This window comes from Panthera tigris, chromosome F2 (genome assembly GCF_018350195.1).
Source record: "Panthera tigris isolate Pti1 chromosome F2, P.tigris_Pti1_mat1.1, whole genome shotgun sequence".
Taxonomy (NCBI): domain Eukaryota; kingdom Metazoa; phylum Chordata; class Mammalia; order Carnivora; family Felidae; genus Panthera; species Panthera tigris.
In genome coordinates this window covers 42,434,025-42,457,885 of record NC_056676.1, presented here as the reverse complement: position 1 = coordinate 42,457,885, position 23,861 = coordinate 42,434,025, and the positions used below count along the sequence as shown (strand labels likewise).

At 39.1% G+C, this 23,861-nt stretch overlaps 2 protein-coding genes across 8 annotated transcripts in view; one reads left to right on the top strand and one right to left on the bottom strand.

Annotated features, from left to right (window-relative positions):
- The window catches only part of PTDSS1 (phosphatidylserine synthase 1), a 64,306-nt gene extending 61,021 nt beyond the window's left edge, over positions 1-3,285 (bottom strand). The window contains exon 1 of one of the 3 annotated variants that reach the window (XM_042972705.1): positions 2,979-3,285. In XM_042972705.1, coding sequence (XP_042828639.1) covers positions 2,979-3,157 — 179 coding nt within the window. In that variant the 5' untranslated portion in view covers positions 3,158-3,285. The remainder of the gene's footprint in view (positions 1-2,978) is intronic. The other 2 variants (XM_042972704.1, XM_007073289.3) reach the window with 2 other exon arrangements.
- A 206-nt stretch (positions 3,286-3,491) lies between these two features.
- On the top strand, positions 3,492-23,045 carry MTERF3 (mitochondrial transcription termination factor 3). Of its 5 annotated transcripts, XM_007073287.2 has the most exons (9): positions 3,495-3,705; positions 5,468-5,613; positions 6,099-6,447; positions 8,188-8,340; positions 13,233-13,422; positions 17,483-17,630; positions 18,012-18,083; positions 19,276-19,437; positions 22,331-23,036. In XM_007073287.2, the coding sequence occupies exons 3-9, from the start codon at positions 6,114-6,116 to the stop codon at positions 22,523-22,525; spliced, it is 1,254 nt and encodes a 417-aa protein (XP_007073349.1). In that variant the 5' UTR covers positions 3,495-3,705; positions 5,468-5,613; positions 6,099-6,113; the 3' UTR covers positions 22,526-23,036. The 5 variants fall into 5 exon arrangements, with proteins under 5 accessions (XP_015390960.1, XP_007073349.1, XP_007073350.1 ...); XM_015535474.2 differs by lacking the exon at positions 18,012-18,083 and having other exon boundaries at positions 3,492-3,705; positions 22,331-23,045; XM_007073288.2 differs by lacking the exon at positions 5,468-5,613.
- Positions 23,046-23,861: the final 816 nt, after the last annotated feature.

Genomic DNA, 23,861 nt, shown 5'->3' with positions numbered 1-23,861 from the left:
TGAGGTTTAGATTATGCCTTTTCCATTACTTTTGACAAGCTGTCGAAATTCATATTCTGTGGTGCAATTTATCGACTGCTTTGGCAGAATATGCTGTAAAGGGGAAGTTACAGAAGACTGCGACTTTCTGTATTAGAAAAAAGGAAGAGAGATCTATTCTTAGGGGGCCTAGAGTAACATTAAAGATAAAAGGTGGAAACAAACTGCTCATTCTTGCTTCTCATTTAGAATAAAATACCGTAACTACTTTTCTTATTTCCAAAGAAACTCCCGCACTAATTACATCATTGCCAATCCACACAGGAGATGAGTTAAACCAAAGCTAATACTAAACAGGCATGTATGTTATCCAAGCAAAGCAACGTCCACTATTCCAATGCCTTCATCCCTTTTGTCAATAATAGAGCATACTTCATTCTCATTCAATGAGAAATATAATCTAGAAGGCATTAGCATACAATGAAATGATGTAATAGTAATAGATAATGTTTACTAAGCACTTACTATTTGTCATGAACTGAGCTAAACACAGATTACCTAAAAAAATGAATTAAACCCTAATGCTAGACAATCCTATGGAGTACTATTAGATATTTTCATTTTACATATAAATAAGTAAACTATGGCTTAGCAAAACTAAGTGGCCACATTACTATTAAGTGGTAAATCAGATGACATGACGAATGAAGTATTTGAAGGGAACCATAATTAGGGACAAGAATGACTATTCTCCAAGGCTAGAAATAAGTTCTTGGTTGGATACTATGGAAATATCTGGTCTTAACACACTGCATAGCTCGGGGCGCCTGGGTGGCTCAGTCGGTTAGGCATCCGACTTCAGCTCAGGTCACGATCTCACGTTCCGTGAGTTCGAGCCCCGCGTCGGGCTCTGGGCTGATGGCTCGGAGCCTGGAGCCTGCTTCCGATTCTGTGTCTCCCTCTCTCTCTGCCCTTCCCCCGTTCATGCTCTGTCTCTCTCTGTCTCAAAAATAAACGTTAAAAAAAAAAAAAATTAAAAAAAAAAAACACTGCATAGCATTAGCAGACGACTTTACAATAATAGTAACTGTATCCCTCAATCATTAAGAGTAATCATTAAGAGTAATTATTGTTACGTATTCCTTATTGCTTTAGGTAGATTTATGCAAATAGATAAACACATAATAGGAATGAAGATTCAACTGGATTCTGGAGGTAAGAAACAAGTGTGATGTGGAAGAATATTATTAGTTTTATGAAAATGCGAAAAATTTCAGTGATTCTTAACGGAGGCACCACTTGCACTTAACATGTGTGCATGTGTGTTTATCTTGTATGTGTACATGCACACACATGCATTTATATAGGGGACAATTCATTCTTTGCTGCACAGTGCTGTCCCATGCGCCATAACACATCTAGCATCCTTAATCCCCACCCACAAAACACCAGAAGTTCAAATGCTTGTGACCACTCAATATACCTCTGCACGTTATCTGCTGACTTGGACTGAGAACCATTGATTGTCAGACAAAAATACTAAGAGAAGTAATTGACATTAATTGTGCATCGTGTAGGAGATACTCTTAAGTGCATTCACACATTCACTTAATACTCATAAACCTGTATGAGGTAAGTACATATTTTTATCCCCATTTTACAAATGTGGATCAGAGAAAGGTTAAGTAACTCAACTAAGGATACACAGACACTTCTGAAGCCAACAATCTGGCTCAAAAACTACACTTCCCTGGGTTGATCTTTTAAAACATAGCAGCGTGATAGGCATGCCTTTCCTTTCTTTAAAGAGGTTCATTCAGAAAATACAAGTCCTTGTAAGTAGGACCCACGGTGCGCATGTCATTATGAACAAGGGATAGAATGGTTCCCTTGCTTGGGGATGAGGGGCCATATGTTCAGTTGAGGGACAGTTATATGATGTAGGTATCAAGAGTTGGGCTGGGTCGTTCCTATGCACAAGTATGTATCAGAAGAGCTTTGACCGTATGGGTGTGTGTGTGTGTGTGTGTGTGTTTAGGGAGAAAGGAGAGTTGTGCTATATTGAGGTTTATGTGTTTTACGTATCACTTCCACAGTATTTACTATGCACCAGACACTGCTACAATTGCTTGACGATATCTCATTTCAGCATACGTGTTAGATGATGAACCAGGCAGAGTGTGCACTGTGTGATACGCAGTGGGCTGGTGTTTGAATAGCAATGTGCATAAGAGGTGACAGGTACTGGCTGCGCTGGAAGGGGAAAGGTCAGCTTTGATAGGTGTCTACATCATTTGTGTTGTGGTATATAGACAGTCCTGTTTCAGGCTGGGGGAAGGGTTATGCTAGATGGTCTGTGTGCCACACTTACAGGAGGTGCTGCATGGGAAAGGCTGTGTAGTGCAACTCACATGTGCATTTTGTGCATGGCCCGTAGTGCTGACAACTGGAGGCGATCCAAGGGAAGGGATTCAGGTTGTGCCCTGGGCCCGTGTATGGTACGTGGAGACGCTGTGGACCGGTGTGCTTTCAGCCATGTAGCGGTATGTGCTGAAAGTGGTGCATAGGAGATGATTCATGCGGTGTGCTGGGTAGGGACGGGGGCTGGAGAGGAAGGGGCCGTGTCGTGATGTGTGAGGGGGGGATGCTCGGTGCGATAGGAGAGATGGGGATCGCTCTAGGTGACTCGCGAGTACGCCTGATATGGCCCAAAGCGCTGTACAGGAGGAGGTGGTATAGGGTGGGGGGTGAGGGTGGGGGTTGGAGGGTAGGGCCAACGCCAGTCCAGAAGAGCTGTAGGGCAGAACTAGCTGCGTGTGCAGTGAGACACCGGGCCGGTGGAGGAACTGACGGGTGGAGGGTCTGCGAGGGTGTACGTGGAACAGCCAGCCGGATTCCTCACGCAGAGCTACACTGGCCCATGCTCCTCACCACCGCCTCCCGCCGGCCCCTTCCCTTCGCCCAAGGGCGCTCCCTCCGCGCGGTTCGGCCCGCCTCACCGGGTGAAGGCGAAGTACATGAGGCTGACGATGGTGAAGCTGAGCAGGGTGATGGTGTGAGGCCGGTAGAAGAAGTCGATGGTGATGTCCTCCACTTGCTGCTCGTTGATCATCCGGAAATGCATCTTGTAGTTCACATCATCTTTGCTCAGGGTCCGGCTCCCCACGCAGGACGCCATGGCCCGCCTCCCCGTCCTGCGGCGGCGGCGACGGCCCCGGCCCGTGAAGGCTGGGACCCGGGAGGTGGCGAGCCGCAGAGAGCGGGCAGCCGGACGGCGGGGCCGAGTCTGGCGCGGAGCACAAGCTGGGAGCCGAGGGAAGGACAGGCGCGGGAGGGCGGGGTCGAGGCGCCGCCAACGCGGACTCGGGCGGGGGGCGGCGCCGGCCGTGCCCGCGCTGGCGTTCCAGCAGAAGCATCTCTACGGACTCGTGGTATTTCAGATGCCCAGTGGCCATGGCCTAAGGGAAGTGGCGTGCGAGAGAAGAGAAGCTGTGGCCCCTGGCCGGCTCTTTTCCCACCGCCTGCCGCCGGCTCTCCCCCCGCGCAGCCTCGCAGATAGTCTCGCCCACTCCGGCCGCAGTCCACGTGGGCGAGGGTGCGCGGCGGCGGTGGCCGGCAGGGGTGGCGGGGCTGGCTGACCGGCTGGCGTGGGGTACTGCGGGTCGGTCCGCCGGGCCAGCCTGGAGGCCACCCCAAAATAAACCGCGAGCTTGGGCCTCGCCACAGGTAAAGCGGGAGCCGCCGGAGCGCGAGGGGCGCGCTCCTGGTGGGGTTCGGGTCCGGATCTGCCCACGTCCAGGCCGCACCCGGGGCCTCAGGGCTCTCGGGTCTCCGCGACCCTATCGGGGGCAATTAGTCTTGTTTTGTTTTGTTTTTTTCCCTGGTCGACGAGGCGAAATCTCAACCATGCTTGTCTATTAGCGTGTTTTGCGGAAGGAAGCCTAGCTTGTCAGCTGGCTTCCTGCGGAAGTTCGCTATGGAGGCTTGTTAGGAGAGGCCCCTTATAACGAAGCCTTTCTCCCATTCACCCCTTTTTCACCTCCTGATTTCGCTAATTAGCCTTACAGAGGTAGAAATCTTGAACGCTGGAAAAACAGTACTTCAGTCCCAATTACTATTCCTAGCGAGGAACTAGAGCAAGAAGTAGTGTGTGATATTTTAATGGACTTTACAGAATTCTTTAAGGCTTTTTTCTGTGATCTTCCTGAAGTTGTGTTATATTTACTGTTACCAGTACGCTGGATTTTATGCACGTCTGCAAGCGCCTTACCCTCTTTTGAATACCGAGCTAGACAAATGAGTTAGCCTTAGTTGGAACTGATTCACTTCCATCCAACACACATTGGAGCAGTGCAAGGCTCTGGGCTAATGGGAGGGTGGGTCGAGAGAGGGGACCCATCCCAGCTCCCATGACCGAATAATTCATCAATTGTTAAAAGGTATCTACAGCAATGAAATGTTGAGGAAGAGAGGTTAGTGCACTTGTTAATACAAATGGGATAAACATTAGTTGTACGCAAAAGGTCTTTTAATGAATATGGGTGGAATTCAAAAGCTCATCTGCGCGATATGTGAGGCAGGGAAGTCTTTACAGTCAATGTGGGATTTAAGGAGTTTGCTTTGAAATCAAAGTAGTATGAAATGCTTCGACAAACTTAGAAGTCAAAAAACATTTCAGAGCTGCTAGGGACTTTAAGAATCATCTTACTGTACCTATAACCTTTAAAAAAATGTTATTTAAAGAATAGTTATTGAACCCCCTTCATGGGCCAATTTGCCCAGCACCACAAGAAATAGTCTTGTCAACTAGCACAACTGAGGCCTTCTGGCTTCCAGTTTAGTTCCCTTATGACTTTGTGCAGAGAATCAATGTTGTAGGTTTTAGTGGAAACTTGACAGATTCGCAGGATCATTTCCTACCAGAATTTAACAAAAAGCACCAATCCCGCAAGGTTGTTGTGCATACTTATTTCCTTTCTAAAATCACTTCAGAATGACAGACTTTGACATTTGTAAATCTCTTTCAGGAAATTTCCCTAAACTACAAATCTCCAGAAGGAGGCTAGACCTTCAATATCTGCTCTAATTCAGATCATAAAACAAGCTGAATTCCAATATGTAGAAAAACAAGAAATTGTATGCTGCAATTAATTCAGAATTCATTTCTGTTTGGATGTGAAATCAATAATAGTGATAATGGCTAACATTTGTTGAGCATTTTCCACATGCTGGACTCCAGGCTGTGTTTTATGTGGATTATCTTATTTAACATAAAATTATATGCAGCAAGTCTACTCTTCTGATGAAGCTGGATGTAGACAAGATTTCTTCATAATTTCCTTATAAAAATCTTTTTTAAAAACCACTGCTTTTTCAGTGAAAATATTCATGTATGCATTGCTGGTTGCGTATGTATTTCTGTCACTTCATTTTGCTTGCTAGTTTTGACCTTTTGTTTTTCAAAGCTTTTCTTTTTCTTTTTCTACAGCCAAAAACAAAATTTGACAAAACTGGTTTTGTTCAATTCCCTTTTGAGGAACAGCTTTATCTTAACAGTGTTCAGCCCTGAGAATAAAGCAAGAAACAATCTTCTAGATAACAGTGATAATATTTTGATAATTCATTTAGGACAAGGTAGATTTTTTTATTGTTTTTTATTTTGTGACTAATGTACATACATAAAATGCATTTGAATAAGTCAGTGTTTTGATTAACAATCTGCTTCTTAAATGTCTTTCAAACTAAATTTCAAGAACACTTAATATCACCTTATTTCCTCTAAATATTAAACAGATTATTGGGTTCAGCTGTAATTTAAACATTTACAGATTTTTGTTTTAAGTGTTTTTATTATACCAATGATTTTTTTTTTTTTTAATTGTAAAGCAATCTTTATTTTTCCAGTTCAGAAGTTCCTGTTTTTTGGTTTATACCTGGGACTGCTTTGCTTATGGCTTTTCTTGTGCTTAGGAAACATCTGACTAATCATCTAGATTTATTAAACATCTTTCAGTTAGAAAAAAGATTCTCCAGTTTATCATTTTGTTGTTTGAATACTGTTTTAAACATTTAAGTAAAGTAAGTTTCTCTCTTTTGACTGTTATATATTTCCTTTGTAGCCTACTTTAAGAAAGATGGCTTTGTCAGCCCAGCAGATACCCAGATGGTTCAATTCAGTTAAGTTGAGTAGCTTCATTACAGCTACACAACTCGGAAAACAGTTTCAGAGACGAGGAAAAACATTGTCGCATGGCTTTTCTGCTCAGCCACAGATGTCCTCTGACAATTGCTTTCTCCCGTGGGGATTTAAGACTTATAGGACTTCCTCCTTGTGGAATAGTTCCCAGTCTACGAACTCAAGTAGGCAAGAGATTAGTTCTGCCCAGAGTGCTCTGCTTCCTTCCGTCAATGAGCAGACACAGAAGACACAAAAGATACCCAGGTTTGATTCTGAGCTGTCTCTAGAAGGTAATTCTGAACTTCCAGAAAAGTCCCCTTTGCCCCACTTTGTTAGTTTGAACAAGTTAACTGTTTATAGTCTGTTAGCCCATTTCAAGTTATAACTTTGTACCACACAAGGAAAAGAACAATGCTGGTTCTGTTCATTTATTTCTATTATATCTTTATTTGACTAAAAAAACAAGTTCATAAATTTGTGTATATATACACATATATATGTATATATATCATTATAGCTAGCTATATGTATAACAGTTGCTTTCTAAAAACTTTATTATTTAGAATCTTTATAAAAAATTTTTCAGGTGGTAATTAGGTTTATTAGGGAATAATTTATTCTAATTTTATATGCCTGATTAGGATATAGTTTTATCCAAGTAAAATTCAGTGCTTTTGAATATACAGTTTTACGAATTTTGACATACACATTTAGTTATATAATAGCTCCCATAATCAACAAACCAAAAAGAGCACAAATGGGACACCCCTGAAAGCACTGTTGTGTCATTTTTTAGTCAGTCCTCTCCCTTCTATGTTTTCTATTTTAGGAATATTTCTGTAAAAGGAATATTTCACCACAATGAGGTAATATTAGGTTAAGCAGAATATGAAAGAAAGATAGCTGGGTTGAGGAGGGCAGGGAGGAAAGACTGGCTATAAGAAATAAAGGGTAGTGTTATGAAGCAAAAAATAGAACAAAAAAATCATAGTCTTGATTCTTTAGCTTAAGGTTGGTGACAGTTCCCAGTGTCTTCCATACCTTGTTTGGTTTAAAGAAAATATCAGAATCAAGACTATACCAGAGAGGGTCATGTCCTTAGGGAAGGACTACAAGTGATAGGAACAGAGTCACAGAAGTCCTTTAAATTTTTTTTTTAATGTTTATTTATTTTTGAGAGACAGAGCATGAGCAGGGGAAAGGCAGAGAGAGGAGACACAGAATCCGAAGCAGGCTCCAGGCTCTGAGCTGTCTCGGCACAGAGCCTGACACAGGACTCGAATTCACGAGCCGTGAGGTCATGACCTAAGCTGAAGTCAGACACTTAACCAACATACTTGAGAATAACTTGGAGGAAAGGGGATTGCATCAAAAGACATTTCAGGGGGCACCTGGGTGGCTCAGTTGGTTAGGCATCTGACTCTTGATTTCGGCTCAGGTTATGATCTCATGGTTCATGAGATCGAGCCCCATGTTGGGTTCTGCACTGACAGTGTAGAGTCTGCTTGGGATTCGTGCGCTCGCTCGCTCTCTCTCTCTCTCTCTCTCTCTCTCTTTCTCTCTCTCTCTTTCTCTCCCCCTCTTGCTCTCTCTCAAAATAAATAAATAAACATTAAAAAAAAAAGATATTTCAGGAGATAATGATTTTAACTCATACAAATCAGGCTGGTAGAATATGTTGTATTTTGGTCCAGTTTAACAAGCTATGGTAGAATCTATCTCAAAATGTACTTGAAGGTCAGTTGATCTTTAGCATTCTTACCTGTTGATTAAAAGTAAAACAAAGGAAAGGAATTTTGTATAGGACCTCTTTATGAATAGAAACTTACCAACAGATTTCTTATCTTGGAGGAACAGCAGTTGATTTCTCTATAAATAGTCTTAACCTTACCTCTCTGAAGGTGGAAAATATTTGAACTCAGATCTTTAATTCTGAAATGGTTCCAAGATTTAAAAAGAAGGGGTTTAGCTTTAGCTGTACAGACTGGATAGCTAACTGCTTCTTTCTTTCTACATGGCTGGCTTCAAAGCACTGGACGATTTGCCTCCATTGTCTCCGTTGCAGCCAGTTTCCGAGGAGGAGGCCATTCAGATTATTGCAGACCCTCCATTGCCCCCAGATACATTCACACTTCGAGACTATGTGGATCATTCTGAGACTCTGCAGAAATTAGTGCTTCTAGGTAAGTCTGAATAACCTACAAGTACTTCTTGGTGTAGTCTTCATTTGTGTTATTTTGCCTTACTTTGTTCAAATCAGCATTCTTAATCTTTATCAAGATGAACAAAAGCCAAATAGTGTGAAAAGCCCTCTAGTGAAAACCCATATTCTCTGCTTCATCCTTCCTGACCTTCATGCCTTTCCCCAGAGGTATCCACTCAAGTTTTACAGCTTTGTTTGCAGTTAACCTTTGTTTATATAATTGTTTATACTGTTATTTCTTGGTTCATCAGCTTTAGACATTAGTTGATCTCTTGTATGTACACACATACCTTTCCCCTACTCAATTTGCCCAGTATGTTTATGGTAACAAATTTTAGATGAATCATCAGTCATCAATTAACATTATGACTATCAATATTGCTTGCTGTCCTGGGATTGTTTTCCTTCCTGTACAACTTTTCATTTTTCCATAGTTAATGATAATTTTTGTTTTTCCTTTGATTCCTTTTCTTTATTTCTAGAGCCAGATTTTCCCATACCTTCCAATAGCCTCTCAGGACAGTTTTTCCTACAGTAAACCCTATCAGGTGAGGAATTACTTCCATCCCCCCCCCCCCCCACAGCCTTCCTCCTGAAGCCCACTGCCCCCCTAATTTCGATGGTTTCTCTCTAGGCCTACTCCAGAGTATTTCAGCTTGTTGGTTGGGAGGACATACTTGGGCCTGGAGAGTTGAAGGCAGCCAAGGGACCCCACCACAGGCTTTTTTACTTGGTCCTCTCATTTTCAGTCCAGCATCTTATTTCAGCCTTCTGCTTTTCTCATTATCTCTGGGTCTGGCACTTCTCAGGCTTCGTTTTCCCATATGACAAACCTTTCTCCTAGGGGATTGAGAGGAGCAGGGTAGGTGAGGGATTCTCTGTCAAATCCATGTGCTACTCTCATTCTCCAGTCGCTGCCATAGTTTAGATCCTTATTTTTCACTGGAAAATGAGGAGTTTTCTAACTTGATATTCGTCTTATCAGCACCATTACCCCGATGATCCCTGATATCAGTTCTCTTTCTAAAATGCAGATCTGACTACATCAGTGAGCTACTTGAAGTCCTTCAAAGCCTTCCCAAGATATCAGAGCTCTGTCTGGTCTGGCCCCTGCTTACCTTTGCAGCTTCACTGCTTGCCCCTTCCATCCTTTTGGTTGGCCAGCTCTGACAACTGGAAAACTCAATTCAAGTTCAAGTAACTTCTAAAATGTCTTCAGTGACCCTCCACTAGCTGGGCGTTCCTATCACCCGCAGCTTACTGCCTTTCTCGTGCTAATAACAGTATTACAGTTGCTTACTTACCTGTTCCTATGCAAGTTACCCAAATATACAGGGAATGGCCTTTGTTCTTACGAAGCTTCAAGTCTTTAGAAGCATCTAAATATACATCTATAAGAATAACCAGCCTACAAGGATGAAAGGTAAAGTGGTAAGTGCCACAGAAGACATATGAATAAAGTGTTTCGTGGGGTCAAAGGGGAGAGAAAGATGACATCTACTGCAAACAGAAGAGTCAGCCCCCTTCCTTTTGGAACAGCTTCCTCCAACCTTATGAGAAGTACTATGGGTAACACAAGATAAACAGAAGACGTGGCCCTGCCTTTAAATAATTTACAGCATACTTAACAGTTTTAGAATATGTTTCAGCTGTTCATCTGTATGTTGATTTGTGGACAGCACATCTTGGAAGTAATTTAAATGACAGAACAGAGGACCCATGATTACATGGTCAAACAGTATTTTTAAGGACCCTAGTGTCCTGGTGCCTCTCTGCTTCTCAGATCTATTTTCTGCCTTTCTCTGTCCATTCTGTCTGTATCCTAGGAGGCTAACCTCTGTGCACTAGAGCTCCTTTGCCAGCTGGCTTCTGGGCAGCTTTAGCCAGTGGGAGGCACTTGCAGGAGGAGAGGGAGGGCAGGTGGGAGTACTGTCTTCCCTGTTCCCTCCCAGCTTTGGGTCCTATAACTGCCTCGCTCCATGACAACAGCTCCAACTGAGCAGCCCTTTCTCAACAGCTTGCAGCTCCCTGTGGGTTTGGGTAATACTTTTTGTTGCCTGTCTCGGTAGCACTAGGGGTGCCCTTGTCGGTTCCCTCAACTCTGTGACACCACACTGTACAGTCTCTTCATTAAAGTTCTTTTTGTTTGCACTTTCTAAGGCAATCCTGCCAGACCTTGATGGATACACTAAATATGTATAACCATAACTGAATACAGTGGTAATATTTTTAGTTACTGAACAGATAAAACCAACTTAGACTCTGGTCACTTAGATGTTAGCGTCGTGTATTATTCATTTTTTATATCCCCAGAGCCTAACAGGAGTGCCTGGTCGATAGTACGCATTCAGTGATTATTTTTTCAAGTTAATGAAATCTTGAGTAAGCCCAAGTGATTTGTGCTGACAGCAGCGTGCTCTCCTATTGCTGTTAAAAAGCATGAGATTCTGCTCTCCTATTGCTGTTAAAAAGCAGCTTTTCAGGATTTCTGTTTCAGCACAGTCAGGGTGTGACGGCTCACGCTGAGCAAGGCACTTCAGCACATGTCAGCTATAATATTAAATTAAATTTGAAGTCTGAACCCTTTATGTTATTTTTAAAGCACCTCTTCCCACATTTATCACAGATTTTTAGAACTAGTTTCTATCTTATCTTTTCATCTAACAATTTTAATTTATTTTTCTACTAATGTTATTTTTAAATTGTAAAATAATTACATCTAGTTGTTAATAATGCAAGTATCATAAGAGAAAGAACTCTCACCTTCTCTGCATATCCATTCCCACTTTCCAAAGGTAATCCTATCACCAATTTGTTAATAGCTTTCCCCACCTTTTTCTCTGCAATTTATTACAGAAAACCATACAAGGGTTTTATATTTTTATGTAGTCAAGCTTAATATTTTTATAACTCTGTGTTCTTCTAGTAGTTGTAGAGTTAGTACACATTTAGATTCTTAATCTTTCTGAAATTTTATATCAGATGTACAAGGAACTTTTTAAATTTAAGTATAATTGACATACGTTATGTAGTTCACATATACAACATAGTGATTCAACAGTTCTGTACATTATATCATGTTCACCATGATAAGTGTAGTTATGAAAACAATTACTTTTCAAATGTATAGCTCGTGATCCCATATTTTAATGAATTGTCCATCTTTTCATCATTAATTTGAAATGTCATTATTTATGCTAATTTTTTATTTATTTAGCTCATCCTGGATCTGTTTCTGGTTTTCGTTCTGTGTGTGTGTTTGTGTAATCTGTTTTTCTGTTCATGATCATCTTATATCAATGCCTGTTTAATATCAATAAATATGGGTTTACAAATATGTTTGGATATAATAATTTATTTTTCTGGTTGTGTATACCATTAAAGAAAGAATGTTTTTATTTCTTTGCTTTTATATTTAAGATTATACAGTTGCTTCTGGAAATCAGTTTTTAGAGTATTTTTAACCTGAAGAAATATTTTTAAGAATATAAAATTTAAGTCTAACCTTGAAATTTTACATTATCTTCAAAGGTTTATTCTAAAGGTAAGAAATAGGCCTTTCCTATTCATGTTTTTTTTTTTTTAACCAGATAAAAGGAAAAAAATGAGAGAATAAAACACTCAGTTTTAATGAAAATTTTGAATTACAGGTTACTTTGATTCCCTGCCTAATTCATGTTGACATCTAATTATATCCATAACCAGAGAATACTTTAAAATAACAACTTGCTTTCTCCTTCTTCCTTTCTCCTGTCCCTTGTCTCATTTTCTTAGACTACCTAAGATTATAAGGATATGTGAGGGTTACAGGTTGTATACTTCCTGCTGTGTTGCATATTTGAGGGCTGTATACGCTCACCTGTTCTCACACAGATATTTCTTGAGCTCCTTCAAGGTACTTGTCTTTATGCTGAAGACCTGGAGATTACAATGAGTAAGACATCAGGTTATTTTTATTTCCCCTCTGGAGGGGATCAGAAGTATATTTATTTTTTTAAGTTTATTTATTTATTTTGAGAGAGAGAGAGGGAGAGACAGGATCCTAAATAGGCGCCATGCTGCCAGTGTAAAACCTGATGCAGGGTGTGAACTCATGAATCTAGAGATCATGACCCAGGCCAAAATCAAGAGTTAGACACTAGGGACACCTGGGTGGCTCAGTAGGTTAGGTGTCTGACTTTGACTTCGGTCAACATCTCATGGCTCGTGGGCTCAAGCCCCGCATCAGGCTCTGTGCTGACAGCTCAGAGCCTAGAACCTGCCTCAAATTCTGTGTCTCCCTCTCTCTCTGTCCCTCCCCTGCTTGTTCTCTGTCTGTGTCTCTCAAAAATAAATGAATGTTAAAAAAAAATTAAAGATTTGGACACTTAACCAGCTGAGCCACCCAAATGCCCCATCATAAGTATATTTTTAAAATAATGCTTATAACTAAGAAAATGACAAACTTTGAAGAAAGTAACAATCATTTATAGGGTTTGTTACACTGCAGAATAACCAGTTAAGCAGTTACTGTGGAGATCACCAGGGATTGATAAGCATCCTTCAAACAATATTCAAGAAAGCATAGATAAAGGTGATGATCCTAGCTAGGTCAGTATGACTTGGTAAATTTGTTTTGGGTAGAAATTTAGCCCCAAATGCACTGTTTTCCTCTATAGATGACTTTGAAATAAGTACTATATTTCATTTTAATTTATTTTTATTTCTGCAACCAGATTAGTTTAAATATATTTAGAAATTGCTATTGGCCTATCTCAGTTCTCCTTTGGACAGGTTGTTGGTCTTCATCAGTAATTTTTTGTGTTTTTGTGTATGAAGTTTAATGACCTACCTAAACTGTTTTCCTCAAACAGTATTTGCAATTTATTATAGGAGTGGATCTCTCAAAGATAGAAAAACATCCAGATGCAGCCAACCTCCTTCTGAGACTGGATTTTGAAAAAGACATTAAGCAAATACTCGTGTTTCTTAAAGATTTGGGTATAGAGGATAACCAACTGGGAACATATCTGACTAAAAACTATGCTATTTTCTCTGAAGACCTTGAAAATCTTAAGACCAGGTAGGGCTGTTACAATGATTTTCACATAACCCAAGAAGTGGTTATGGTTATGAAGGAAATGTATATGTAAGTTATTTTTAAGTCTCAGCTGCATAAGGATTGACTGATAATGAACATGAATGTTATTTTGTTGTTGTTATAGATTTTCTTTGATCAAGATTAAGTATCTAAGACAGTTTACTATTCAACTTCATACTTTTATGTGTTTAGCTTATTGCTGAGTCAATACTTAACTGTATCTCTTTGGAGACTAGAATAAAAAAAAAATTTTAATCCATTAGCAGATTGCTGAATTATCTGAGAGTGCACTTAAATTATGAAACCCTGAACTTTTTTGTGTTTTTTTTTTTATTTTCTGGCCAATTTTTGATGGTAGACATTTGGCATCCTCTTGGCACATTATTGTATAATTCGCTTAATCATTTCCGTAAATTGGCTATTTTGGTTGTTCTTTTTTTTCTTCTTTAAAAAGCATTTCTATAAACATCTTTGTACTTCATTCAACATTCAAAGAAAAATCTGTGAGAATCAATACAGTGAAATGAGACAGTATTGATCTGTGAGATAAGAATCCTGCTAGGCATTGGGAACACCACAGAGAATAAGACAGAGCCCCTGTCCCTAAATTCATGTTTTGAATTTATCATCATCCCCACTTCTTACCCAAGAGTCAGTTCTTCACTGTATTCCCAGATAAAGCACTGCTCACCTTGTTGCCCAAATTAGAAATATTGGTATTGACTTTGACTTTTCTTCTTTTAGTATCCACATCTAATAAATCACCTATGAATTCCATTTTTATCTCTCTCAAATCAGTCAACACATTTCTCTTAATCTTCACTGTGAAATCACCTATGAATTCCATTCGTATCTCTCTCAAATCAGTGAACACATTTCTCTTAATCTTCACTGTGAAGGTTACCTCGGGTCCCCATCATTTCACATGAAGATTACTGCAGTAGTCTCCTAACTGGTCCGCCTCTAGTCTTCACCTCCAGATTATTCTTACACTGATGATTTCAGAGAACTGTGCAGTTCCTTGAAGCTTCAGAGTCCAATGTCTTGTCTCTGGAATAGGAAAAATCTAAACAAAAAACTGGATTCCTTACATTGAACAATTTGAGCGGTTAGATATGTAAGGCACCTAGCTAGACTTGAACCACAAAAGATAGACATGCACACTCTCTCTTCATGGGACTTACAGTCTGGTATAATATAAATAGGCTATTAGAATACAGGGAAGAGAACGAAGGAAACACAGTCTGATGTATCCAGCTCTGCTTCTGATTCTGGAACACTGATCTCTCCCCATTCCAACACCAGTTTGCCCTATTGTTCAAGATGTATTCAAAAGAAGTGTGTATACTAGGAGGTGGGGATTGGGAGCCATTTCAGATGCTGCCTACTGCACTGATATTATTTTTTTTAATTGAAGTATAGTTGATGTGCAATGCTACGTTAGTTCCAGGTGTACAACAGAGTAACTCAACAAGTCTGTATAAGGCTGTCTGTTATGCTATGCTCCCCACAAGTGTAGCTACCATCCATCACCATACGACACTATTTCACTACCATTAACTATTGCACCATATTACTAACAACCCCATTTTACAGAGGAGGCACAGAGAGGTTTAATGATTTGCCCAAGATTACGCAGGTAGTATAAGTGGCAGAGCTGGGATTCAGGCCCACTTAGTCTAACTGCAGAGTCCTGGCTACTGCACCATGGTGTCTCCCCACTCCTAATTCTGTGAAGGAAACCGAAGTTTAAAAGAAGCGGACGTTACTTGCTGTAGATCATGCATGCTCCTAACAACTAAGGGATATTCTCCCATAGACAGCATGGTCTAATGATCCCTAAACCTAGCTGACTCAAAACTCTGGAGCATTTGTTTTAATTACTTGGAATTTTTTAATAGGTAGTTTATCCACATACGACAACAAATAAGCTTCTGCTGTAAGAGTCGAGAGTAAGATAATCTTTATTTAATTGAACTTACTAGCTTTTGTCTCTGATATGTACAGCAGTCTTATTTTCTAGGATTTCTGTAATAGCATTGGTTTCATATACTTTTTGTCTTTTGAATGCGGAAAATTTCAAATGTATAAAAAAGTTATTTGATTCTTCATAAGAATTTTCAAGTGAATAATCTGCATTTAAATCATTTAAAAAAATTTTTTGGCTGGGCCTTATATCTTAATTTTTTATTAGAAAAATTATCACCATGTAGACAAAGGTTTTGATAATGTTTTAGTCAGATACTGATTTTTGCTATGACCAAAAAAAAATGGGGGGGGGCATGGAAGTAACCCTACTTTCCACCCACTTATTTCCTATCCCTCATCAACCTTCTGAGATCTATCTGTGGAGGCAGTACTATTACCAATTTTGTGTTCAACGTGCTAAAAATGTTTTATCATATGCAAGCATATGTGTAGATCTGTGTGTACAAATATACATGATTCCCCATACATACAATTGACAGCATTTTTATGCATACTATTCTGCACCCCACTTTCTTACCTTAACTATATGTTAGAGATAGTTTTGTATTGGCACTTCCTATTCTTTTTAATGCTAGTATAGTTCATACTGAGGATCATCTAGTCCCTTATGATAAACATGGCGGTTGTTTCCAATCTCTACTAGTAATCACAAGGCTGCAGTGACTCTCGTTATCATATGTATCATTTCACACATAGTGGTATATATCTGTACGACAGATTTCTAGAAGGGAATTGCTAGGTCAAAGGGTATGTGCATTTATAATTTTAATAGGTATTGACAGGTGGTCCTTTGTCAGGTTGTTTTCCAGTTTATACTTCCACCAACATCTTACAGAAGTGCCAGTTTCTCTAGTACCCTCACTAATACTGTGACATCTAACTTTATGGTTTCAGTTCATTTTGTACATAAAAACTGCCTCAGTGTTGTTCCAGAAATGTTTGGAGTATCTTTTCATATGCTAAATTTCCATTTCCATTTCCTTTTTCATAAATCACATACGTCCTTTGCCATTTTAAAATTAGGACTTGTTCTGTCTTTTGTAAGCATTCTTCTATATTTTAATAAAATTAGTTGTTTCTCTATGACATATTGTAAATATTTGTCATTTGACTTTGTCGATGGTGGTTTTGTTGTTGTTGTTTTTTGCCTTGCATTTAAAATATTTATACACTTAAATTTTTTGGTCTTTTTTCTCATGAACTCTAAGGAGTCCTTTAAAGGAGTAGTAGTCACTTTAAAATATAAGCTCTGGTGGCATACGGTATAGAATATACCATGCCATATGGTGGCATTCAATGTAGGCATGCCCAAGTTCAAATCTCAGCTTGGTCATTAATTAGTTTGTGGTCTAAAGAAGGTATGTATTTAACTTCTCTGAATCTGTGTTTCTTCAAATGCAATGTGGAAAACTTACCTGGTTCACATGTTTGGTTTTTTTTTTGTTTTTTCTGGTGAGAATTAAACATGCCCTCCTATATTTTAGGCATTTAATAAAACTGCTTCTTACTGTGCTTATAAGTGTTTAAAATCAATAACGTTATTTCATAGTCATATTTTCTATATTTTACTACCTTACTTTTGTTCCCAGAAACTGAACAAGAATTTCTCAGTTGTTAACAAAATGCACAATGGAAACTATGGTAAAAATTATTTATGAAAATAAATACTCAGGAAATTGACTAACTGAAACAACTCCCAATTTTAGCCATGCTTGAGGGTCTTTACAAAAAGAGTTTGAAATCTCTTAGTTTCTTAATTTATGGATTTTCTGTTCTTAAACAGAAACTATTTGATTTTCTTCTATCAAGTAATAAAATAAGTCAGATTAACTGAAAAGAGAATCAGTCTGTTAGATTTCAGAATTATTTGGTTTCTAAGTATAAATGGGAACCATTCTAGAGTTGGATGGATGCTTGTTTTGCTTTAACCATATTTGGGCCATTACTATAGAATGTTTTTACTTATTCCTTTTCTGGTTTGTTACTTTGGGAAGTAGCATGACATTAGTAAATGTTGATCATGTGTACGTGTGTTTTTTGTTTGTTTCTCTAGAGTGGCTTATCTACAGTCAAAAAATTTCAGCAAGGCACATATTGCACAGATGGTCAGAAATGCACCATTTTTGCTGAGTTTTTCAGTGGAAAGATTGGATAACAGATTGGGATTTTTTCAGAAAGAACTTGAACTTAGCGTGAAGAAGGTAAGGGGAGAATTTGTATACTTCCGTGTCAGCTTCATTTAGTAACTTAAATCTCTCATGTTTCTAACAGATACCTAGCCCATATGAATTCTATAAATGCCTGGTATTTTTGTACCAGAATGAATTACCCTGCTATGTTAAATATATAGCCATATCATTTTATAATATTCCATCAAGGTGGTGCCTTAAGTTTGGTTTCAGTGTTTGTTTTCTCCTCAAACAGTATTAAGTTTATGTGTTTTCAGGCTTCCTAGCATTTTTCTTAATGGGTCATATTTTAAAATTAGCTTTGTGTTCCTTCCTAGTTCCTAGTAATGCCTTGTTTTTCCAAACTAGTTAAATATGCATACATAGTAATAATAGATTGTTTTACAACTATAGACTAGAGATCTGATAGTTCGTCTCCCAAGGCTACTAACTGGAAGTCTGGAACCTGTGAAAGAAAACATGAAGGTAGGATGACTTTAAGCTTTTCAGAAATCAGCTTTGTTGCTTAAGAGGATAGATTTTGTACTGTCATTTTAAAAGAAAACTAGATTGTGAAAGGAGTTATTTCTGAAAAGATGGATATAGGAAATGATACAATAAGTATCTAGCAAGCAGTTTATTTTAGTTAATAACATGTTCACATGTTTACCAGGTGTTATGGGAGTGAATCCCCTTGTAGACATTGAAACGTAACCCTGGAGTAATGAATTAGGTACCTGGGTGATGCCTGGAAACTGCATCTGTTGCCCAGTGTGAGACTTGAGGGCATCTGTTGCCCACGTTTATGTCATCTCGGTGGGGGATGAGTTTTGGAGGCTGGATCCAAAAGACTTCTGTGAAGAAACTAGTAGCCAGCACATTGCTCTCCTTAGAACTGTGCCAATTGCCAGTTCTATCACAGAACATACCAGACACTCTTTACTCTCCTTCCTTCAAGAGGATAGTATAAAGCCAAAGGCAGCTGACAAGTAAGCAAAGCTATAGTAGTATTTGAAATTATGATATAAGGCCTATTTTTCTGAGGTGCTAAAAGTGTTTCATGTCCAGTTGTTGAGGAAACTTTTATTGAGCACCTGCCTTTGCACTGTGCTAGGGAGATAGTTCCTGCTCACATGGAGCTTATAGTCTAGTGGGGGCATAGCAAACAGAGTAATAAGAGCAGTCAATTGGTGGGGGAGCATAGGATACTATAAGTGCGTACAATAACCTGCATTTGGGTATTTAGTTTGATCATCTCTGTCTGGAATTTTGAGATGTAGGTTTTCCAGATAACATGTATATGAGTGTGTTTGGGAGCAGAGGCTCAAAAAACACTTTGTAAATTTTAACTGCTGGTCTGTGATATAGGACCCATCCAGATAGCCTGACCAGGCCTTCCACATCCAACCAGTATTCTATTTCATAGCTATGACAGTTATACCATAGTTATGATCTTCATGATGATCACCATGGCATGAGCAGTTTGTCCTCAGGAGAGGGGCTTGAAATTCAGGTGACCCCAGAAGCAGGAAGTTATGAACCCTTGAGGGCATTGGCATAGCCATCTCCAGATTCTAAGGTCCTCATTTCAAATTTTGAAGGAATCCGGGTATCCTCTGGCCTATTACCAAAACAACTATTTCCATTCATGATTCATAGCAACTCTATTTTCTTTTAGGTTTATCGTCTTGAACTAGGTTTTAAACATAATGAAATTCAACATATGATCACCCAAGTCCCAAAGATGTTAACTGCAAATAAAAGGAAACTTACAGAGATTTTCGACTATGTGCACAATGTGATGAGCATTCCCCACCACCTCATTGTCAGGTTCCCACAGGTAACAAGCGCACAGCTCGAAGAGCTGTCCTTGCCCTTCATCCAGAACTGCTGTCTGTGTGCATAATGCTGTTCCACTGCAAAAATGACTTGCTGTTTGGAAAGGAATCGGACCAAATATAGTCTGCTTCTGAGACTGACCATTGTAGTAAGATCATATTTCTTTTGCCCATCTTTTTAATCAAGAACACATCTAGCAAACAAAGTTGAGGGGTCATTTGTGAAAAGTTAACAATGCTGGGACACCTGGGTGGCTCAGTTGGTTAAGTGGCCAACTCCTGATTTCAGCTCAGGTCATTATCTCATGGTTCATGGGTTTGAGCCTCTCATCAGGCTCTGCACTCATAGTGTGCAGCTTGCTTCGGATTCTGTGTCTCCCTCTCTCTGCCCTTCCCCCCCCCCCCAAAAATAAATGAATGTTAAAAACAAAAATGCTTACAACTTCTGGAGCACACATGGACATCTCCAGAGGAGACACAAATGATGAATCTATTTCCCTATAGTTTTTATATATTGGTCATTCTGCCTGTTGGAATCTAAGGTATTCCCTATTGTGTTTTTCTCCATTTAAATCTGAAATAGATTACTTCCCTTAAAGGTCCTTTCAATTCTATGTATACTTTTATTTCACAATCTATCTAAATCCACTAGCTAAGCCGTATTGTAATGATCACCTCCCAAAGCATAAAACAGTTCTAGTTTGCCATTGTGCCAAAGCCGTATTTCTATTTTCTAATCTAATCAGACTTCCTGGTCTTTAGTAAGTGACATTATCTGCTTGTTCACAAAAATGTTAACTTTTTGAAAGTAGAGATCCTGTCTGATTTATATACTGCTGGATTCCCAGTGCCTGGAACTACACCAGGACATTTAGTAGGCACTAGATAAATATTTGCTGAACAAATGAATGATTGAATTTCATTAAAGTGATCCCCGTACCCTATTTGCTATATATGTTCTTGATACAAAGATAGGCAAAAGAAACATGACTTTAATACAGTTCAGAACTAGATTGCATTTGGTACAATTCCTTCACAAATAGCAATGTTTATTTACCTATCATATTTCACTATGAATGGGCCTTTAATAGAGAATTTTTCTGTTTCATCAAATGCGTATCTATTCATTATTAAAAGTGTCAGAAGCCTGCAGTGGTGTTACAAATTTGGCTCATTGGAACAATTATAAAGTAAGTGATCTTCAACTAAAAAGCAATGACAATTAGTTTTCCCCTGAGTGGTTAAATAATTCAGTGATAGAGCATGATAAAATAATCTGATTTGGGGATACAAAAATCAATCAGACATGGTCTGTAGTCTTGTGGAATTTGTAATCTAGTGTGGAAGACAAGCTTCTAAAATGTAATTAATTTACATAATGTTAGAGTCTTAACCAGATACCTTGTAGAGCTATTAATTTAATTTAGAAGAGGTAGGAAAATCATAGAAATAATGATAGCTACTAAGTGCTCACTGTGTGCCAGCTCTGTCTTTACTGTTTTACTTGTATTGATTCATTTAGCCCTCACAGCAACCATATGAGATGGGTACTGTTATCCCCATTTTACAAGTGGAGAAAGTAAGCATAAAAGAATTGTCCAAAGGCTACCTAGGTAACAAGGGACAGAGCCAAGATTACAACTCTGGCAGTCGAGTTTAAAAACCCATCCTCTTAACTAGGATATGCTATCACTCTAAGAACTGACACTGTCAGTAGAATGAGTGGGGTCTCAAAGATGGACAGAAGCTTTCTGAGGAAACTATAAACTTGACCAGATGCATCAGAATCACTTATTTAAAAACAGACTTTTAGGCATGCTGACCCCTAACTTCTGGGAAGCCCAGTTATAAAACTGTGACTTCCTTCTTGGGATTCTCAGAGTCCTAGGGGTCTGGCTAATATTGTTTAAAAATAATAATAATAATGGAAAAATACATTAACTGACAGGGCTGTGAGGGAACTGATACAGACCTTAAAGTTTTGGCTGGTGCTTTAAAACCAGTGGTGTGAAGCAAATTTTCTCTGGCAAAAAACAGTTCTGGTTGGTCTATTTCTGACTCCCTTTTAAAGTTGCTGCCACTTATGCTACTTCTTAGGAGTTTTAACCCAAGATGGGTAAGACATGCTTTCCCAAGTTGCTCTCCTAGAGGCCAGGTTCATTTCATTCTGATGCTAATCAGAGAGAGGGAGCAAGCAGGAATTTTACAAGAATAATAAGGAAGCTTCACAGATTGTGAAATCTTACAAATTTTTTGGTACCACTGACCTTGATTTCTAACCTCGGTTCTCAAACTTGGCAGTCATCAGACTCACCTGGAGAACCTGTGAACCCCATTCAAAGTTTCTGATTAAGTACTTTTAGGGCAAGGCCTGAGGATTTGCTGTTTTAACAACATGTCTGCTATCTGGATTAGTCAATGTTCTTTGCCTACAATATAGCCCTTAATTACTTTATAGTTGTTCTGTTTATTAGTTTTGAGTCCCTTTTTAATCATAATTTCTTAGCAGAAGCTGTATGGTTTAAACCCTGTGGCATTTATCATAGTTATTGAGTATGTAGTCAGTACTTTATAGTTGTTAGCCTAATTAAAGTTTTTAGTGAAGGTGTGTCTGGGTGGCTCAGTCGGTTAAGCATCCGACTTCGGCTCAGGTCATGATCTCACGGTTTGTGGGTTCGAGCCCCATGTCGGGCTCTGTGCTGACAGCTCAGAGCCTGGAGCCTGCTTCTGATTCTGTGTCTCCTCTCTCTGCCTCTCCCCTGTTCACGCTCTGCCTCTCTCTTAAAAATAAAATAAACATTAAAAAATTTTTAATTTTTAGTGAAATAGACATTTTTAATAGTTCATCTTTCAGTGCACAATGTTTTTTTTTAACACTTTTTTTTTCTTTTCTAGGTATTTAATACAAGGTTGTTTAAAATCAAGGAAAGGCATTTGTTTCTTACGTATTTAGGAAGAGCACAGTATGATCCAACAAAACTTAACTACATTTCTTTGGACAAATTAGTGTCTGTACCTGATGAAATATTTTGTGAAGAGATTGCCAAAGCCTCAGTACAGGACTTTGAAAAATTCTTAAAAACTCTCTAGTGTGTGATGAATGTTAAGATGTAATAATGTAAAATGAATGTGTATATGAATGGATGATACATATTTAGTTTTAAATAAATGCCCAGCCCTCAATCGATACTGGTGCAATTTCTTGATATTGTGAATTTGGGTACACTTACAGTACATCTTTCTTACAAGTTCCTAGTGACATAATTTTTCTTTAACTCAACCATTTCCTTCCTTCTCAGGGAGGACAGAACTTAAAATACAGCAAGCTTCGAGAGAGAGAGAGTCACTTTACTGTAGGCTGGCACATTGTCATTCTGGTGAAGATGAGAACAGAGGTTTTCCTCTGATGTTTACGGGTCTTTTAAAGTGGTTTTGTGATAAGACATCTTTATTTTCTTTGAAATATAATGAGTTTCTGGAGCATGCTATATTATTATTCACCTAATACCTATTATTCATTTAGATAATGCTACAAGACACATTCTATTTTGGATTATCTGCACTGTTATCTTCCTGAGCATAGATATTCAAAGTTGCCCACAATTGGCTACTGAGAATCAGGAAAGGAAAAAGCGGAAAGTAGTTTGAAGGGAAGTGGAAGGCAATGAGACATAGTAAAAGGCTATAACAAACCTTTGACATCTGGCCAGTATGCAAAGATTTACAGCATGAGCGGATACTTTTTTCCCCCATTTGTCATTTAGACATGTAATCCTGGGCCAATAATTTAACCTCTGGGTCTAGTTCTTATTTGTAAAAAACAAGGTGTTGTGACTTTAGCTATCTGCTTTGGGATCACAGGCTAGGTAACACTGGTGGTTCCCAGTGAACCACCCTGGTATTTGCACTCCTTGTCCCCTTCCACACTGACCCTGGGCCAATGAGATTTGGTCCCTGAGGCATTCTCAAGCAGAAGCTAGACAAGTATTTGCACATTGGGGCTTGTCCTCTTGGAACCCTGAGCCACTATGGAAAGAGGTCGGGTGACCCTATTAGAGAAAGGTGGTGGAGAGAAACGTGCCTGGCCAAACCTCAGCTGTTCCAGCCATGCCAACAGAGCACCACACGTTTGAGGGATGAAGCTATCTCTGATATTTCACCTCAGCAGATACCACATGGAGCAAAACTACCCAGCTGAATTCAAAATTTGAAGAAATAATAAAGTGTTTTAAACCACTAACTTTGGGGGTAGTTTGTTGTGCTCCAGGGTTCTGTGATGTGCTGTATGTATGTCCAGCAACCTCATGAGCAACTAGATTTGTAATTGATCAGGGCTAAGTATAGTAGCCTTCCTGTTAGATATTTTATTCATTTGCCCAACAGATTTTTGAGTTCATAAAATACAGTGGTGAGTGTGGCATAGATA

Coding starts and splice junctions, on each gene's coding strand:
- MTERF3 (XM_007073288.2), top strand. CDS start 6,114: ATGGCTTTGTCAGCCCAGCAGATACCCAGATGGTTCAATTCAGTTAAG. Junction 6,448..8,187: donor TTCTGAGCTGTCTCTAGAAG/GTAATTCTGAAC, acceptor CTGGCTTCAAAG/CACTGGACGATTTGCCTCCA. Junction 13,423..17,482: donor CTTGAAAATCTTAAGACCAG/GTAGGGCTGTTA, acceptor TTGTTTCTCTAG/AGTGGCTTATCTACAGTCAA.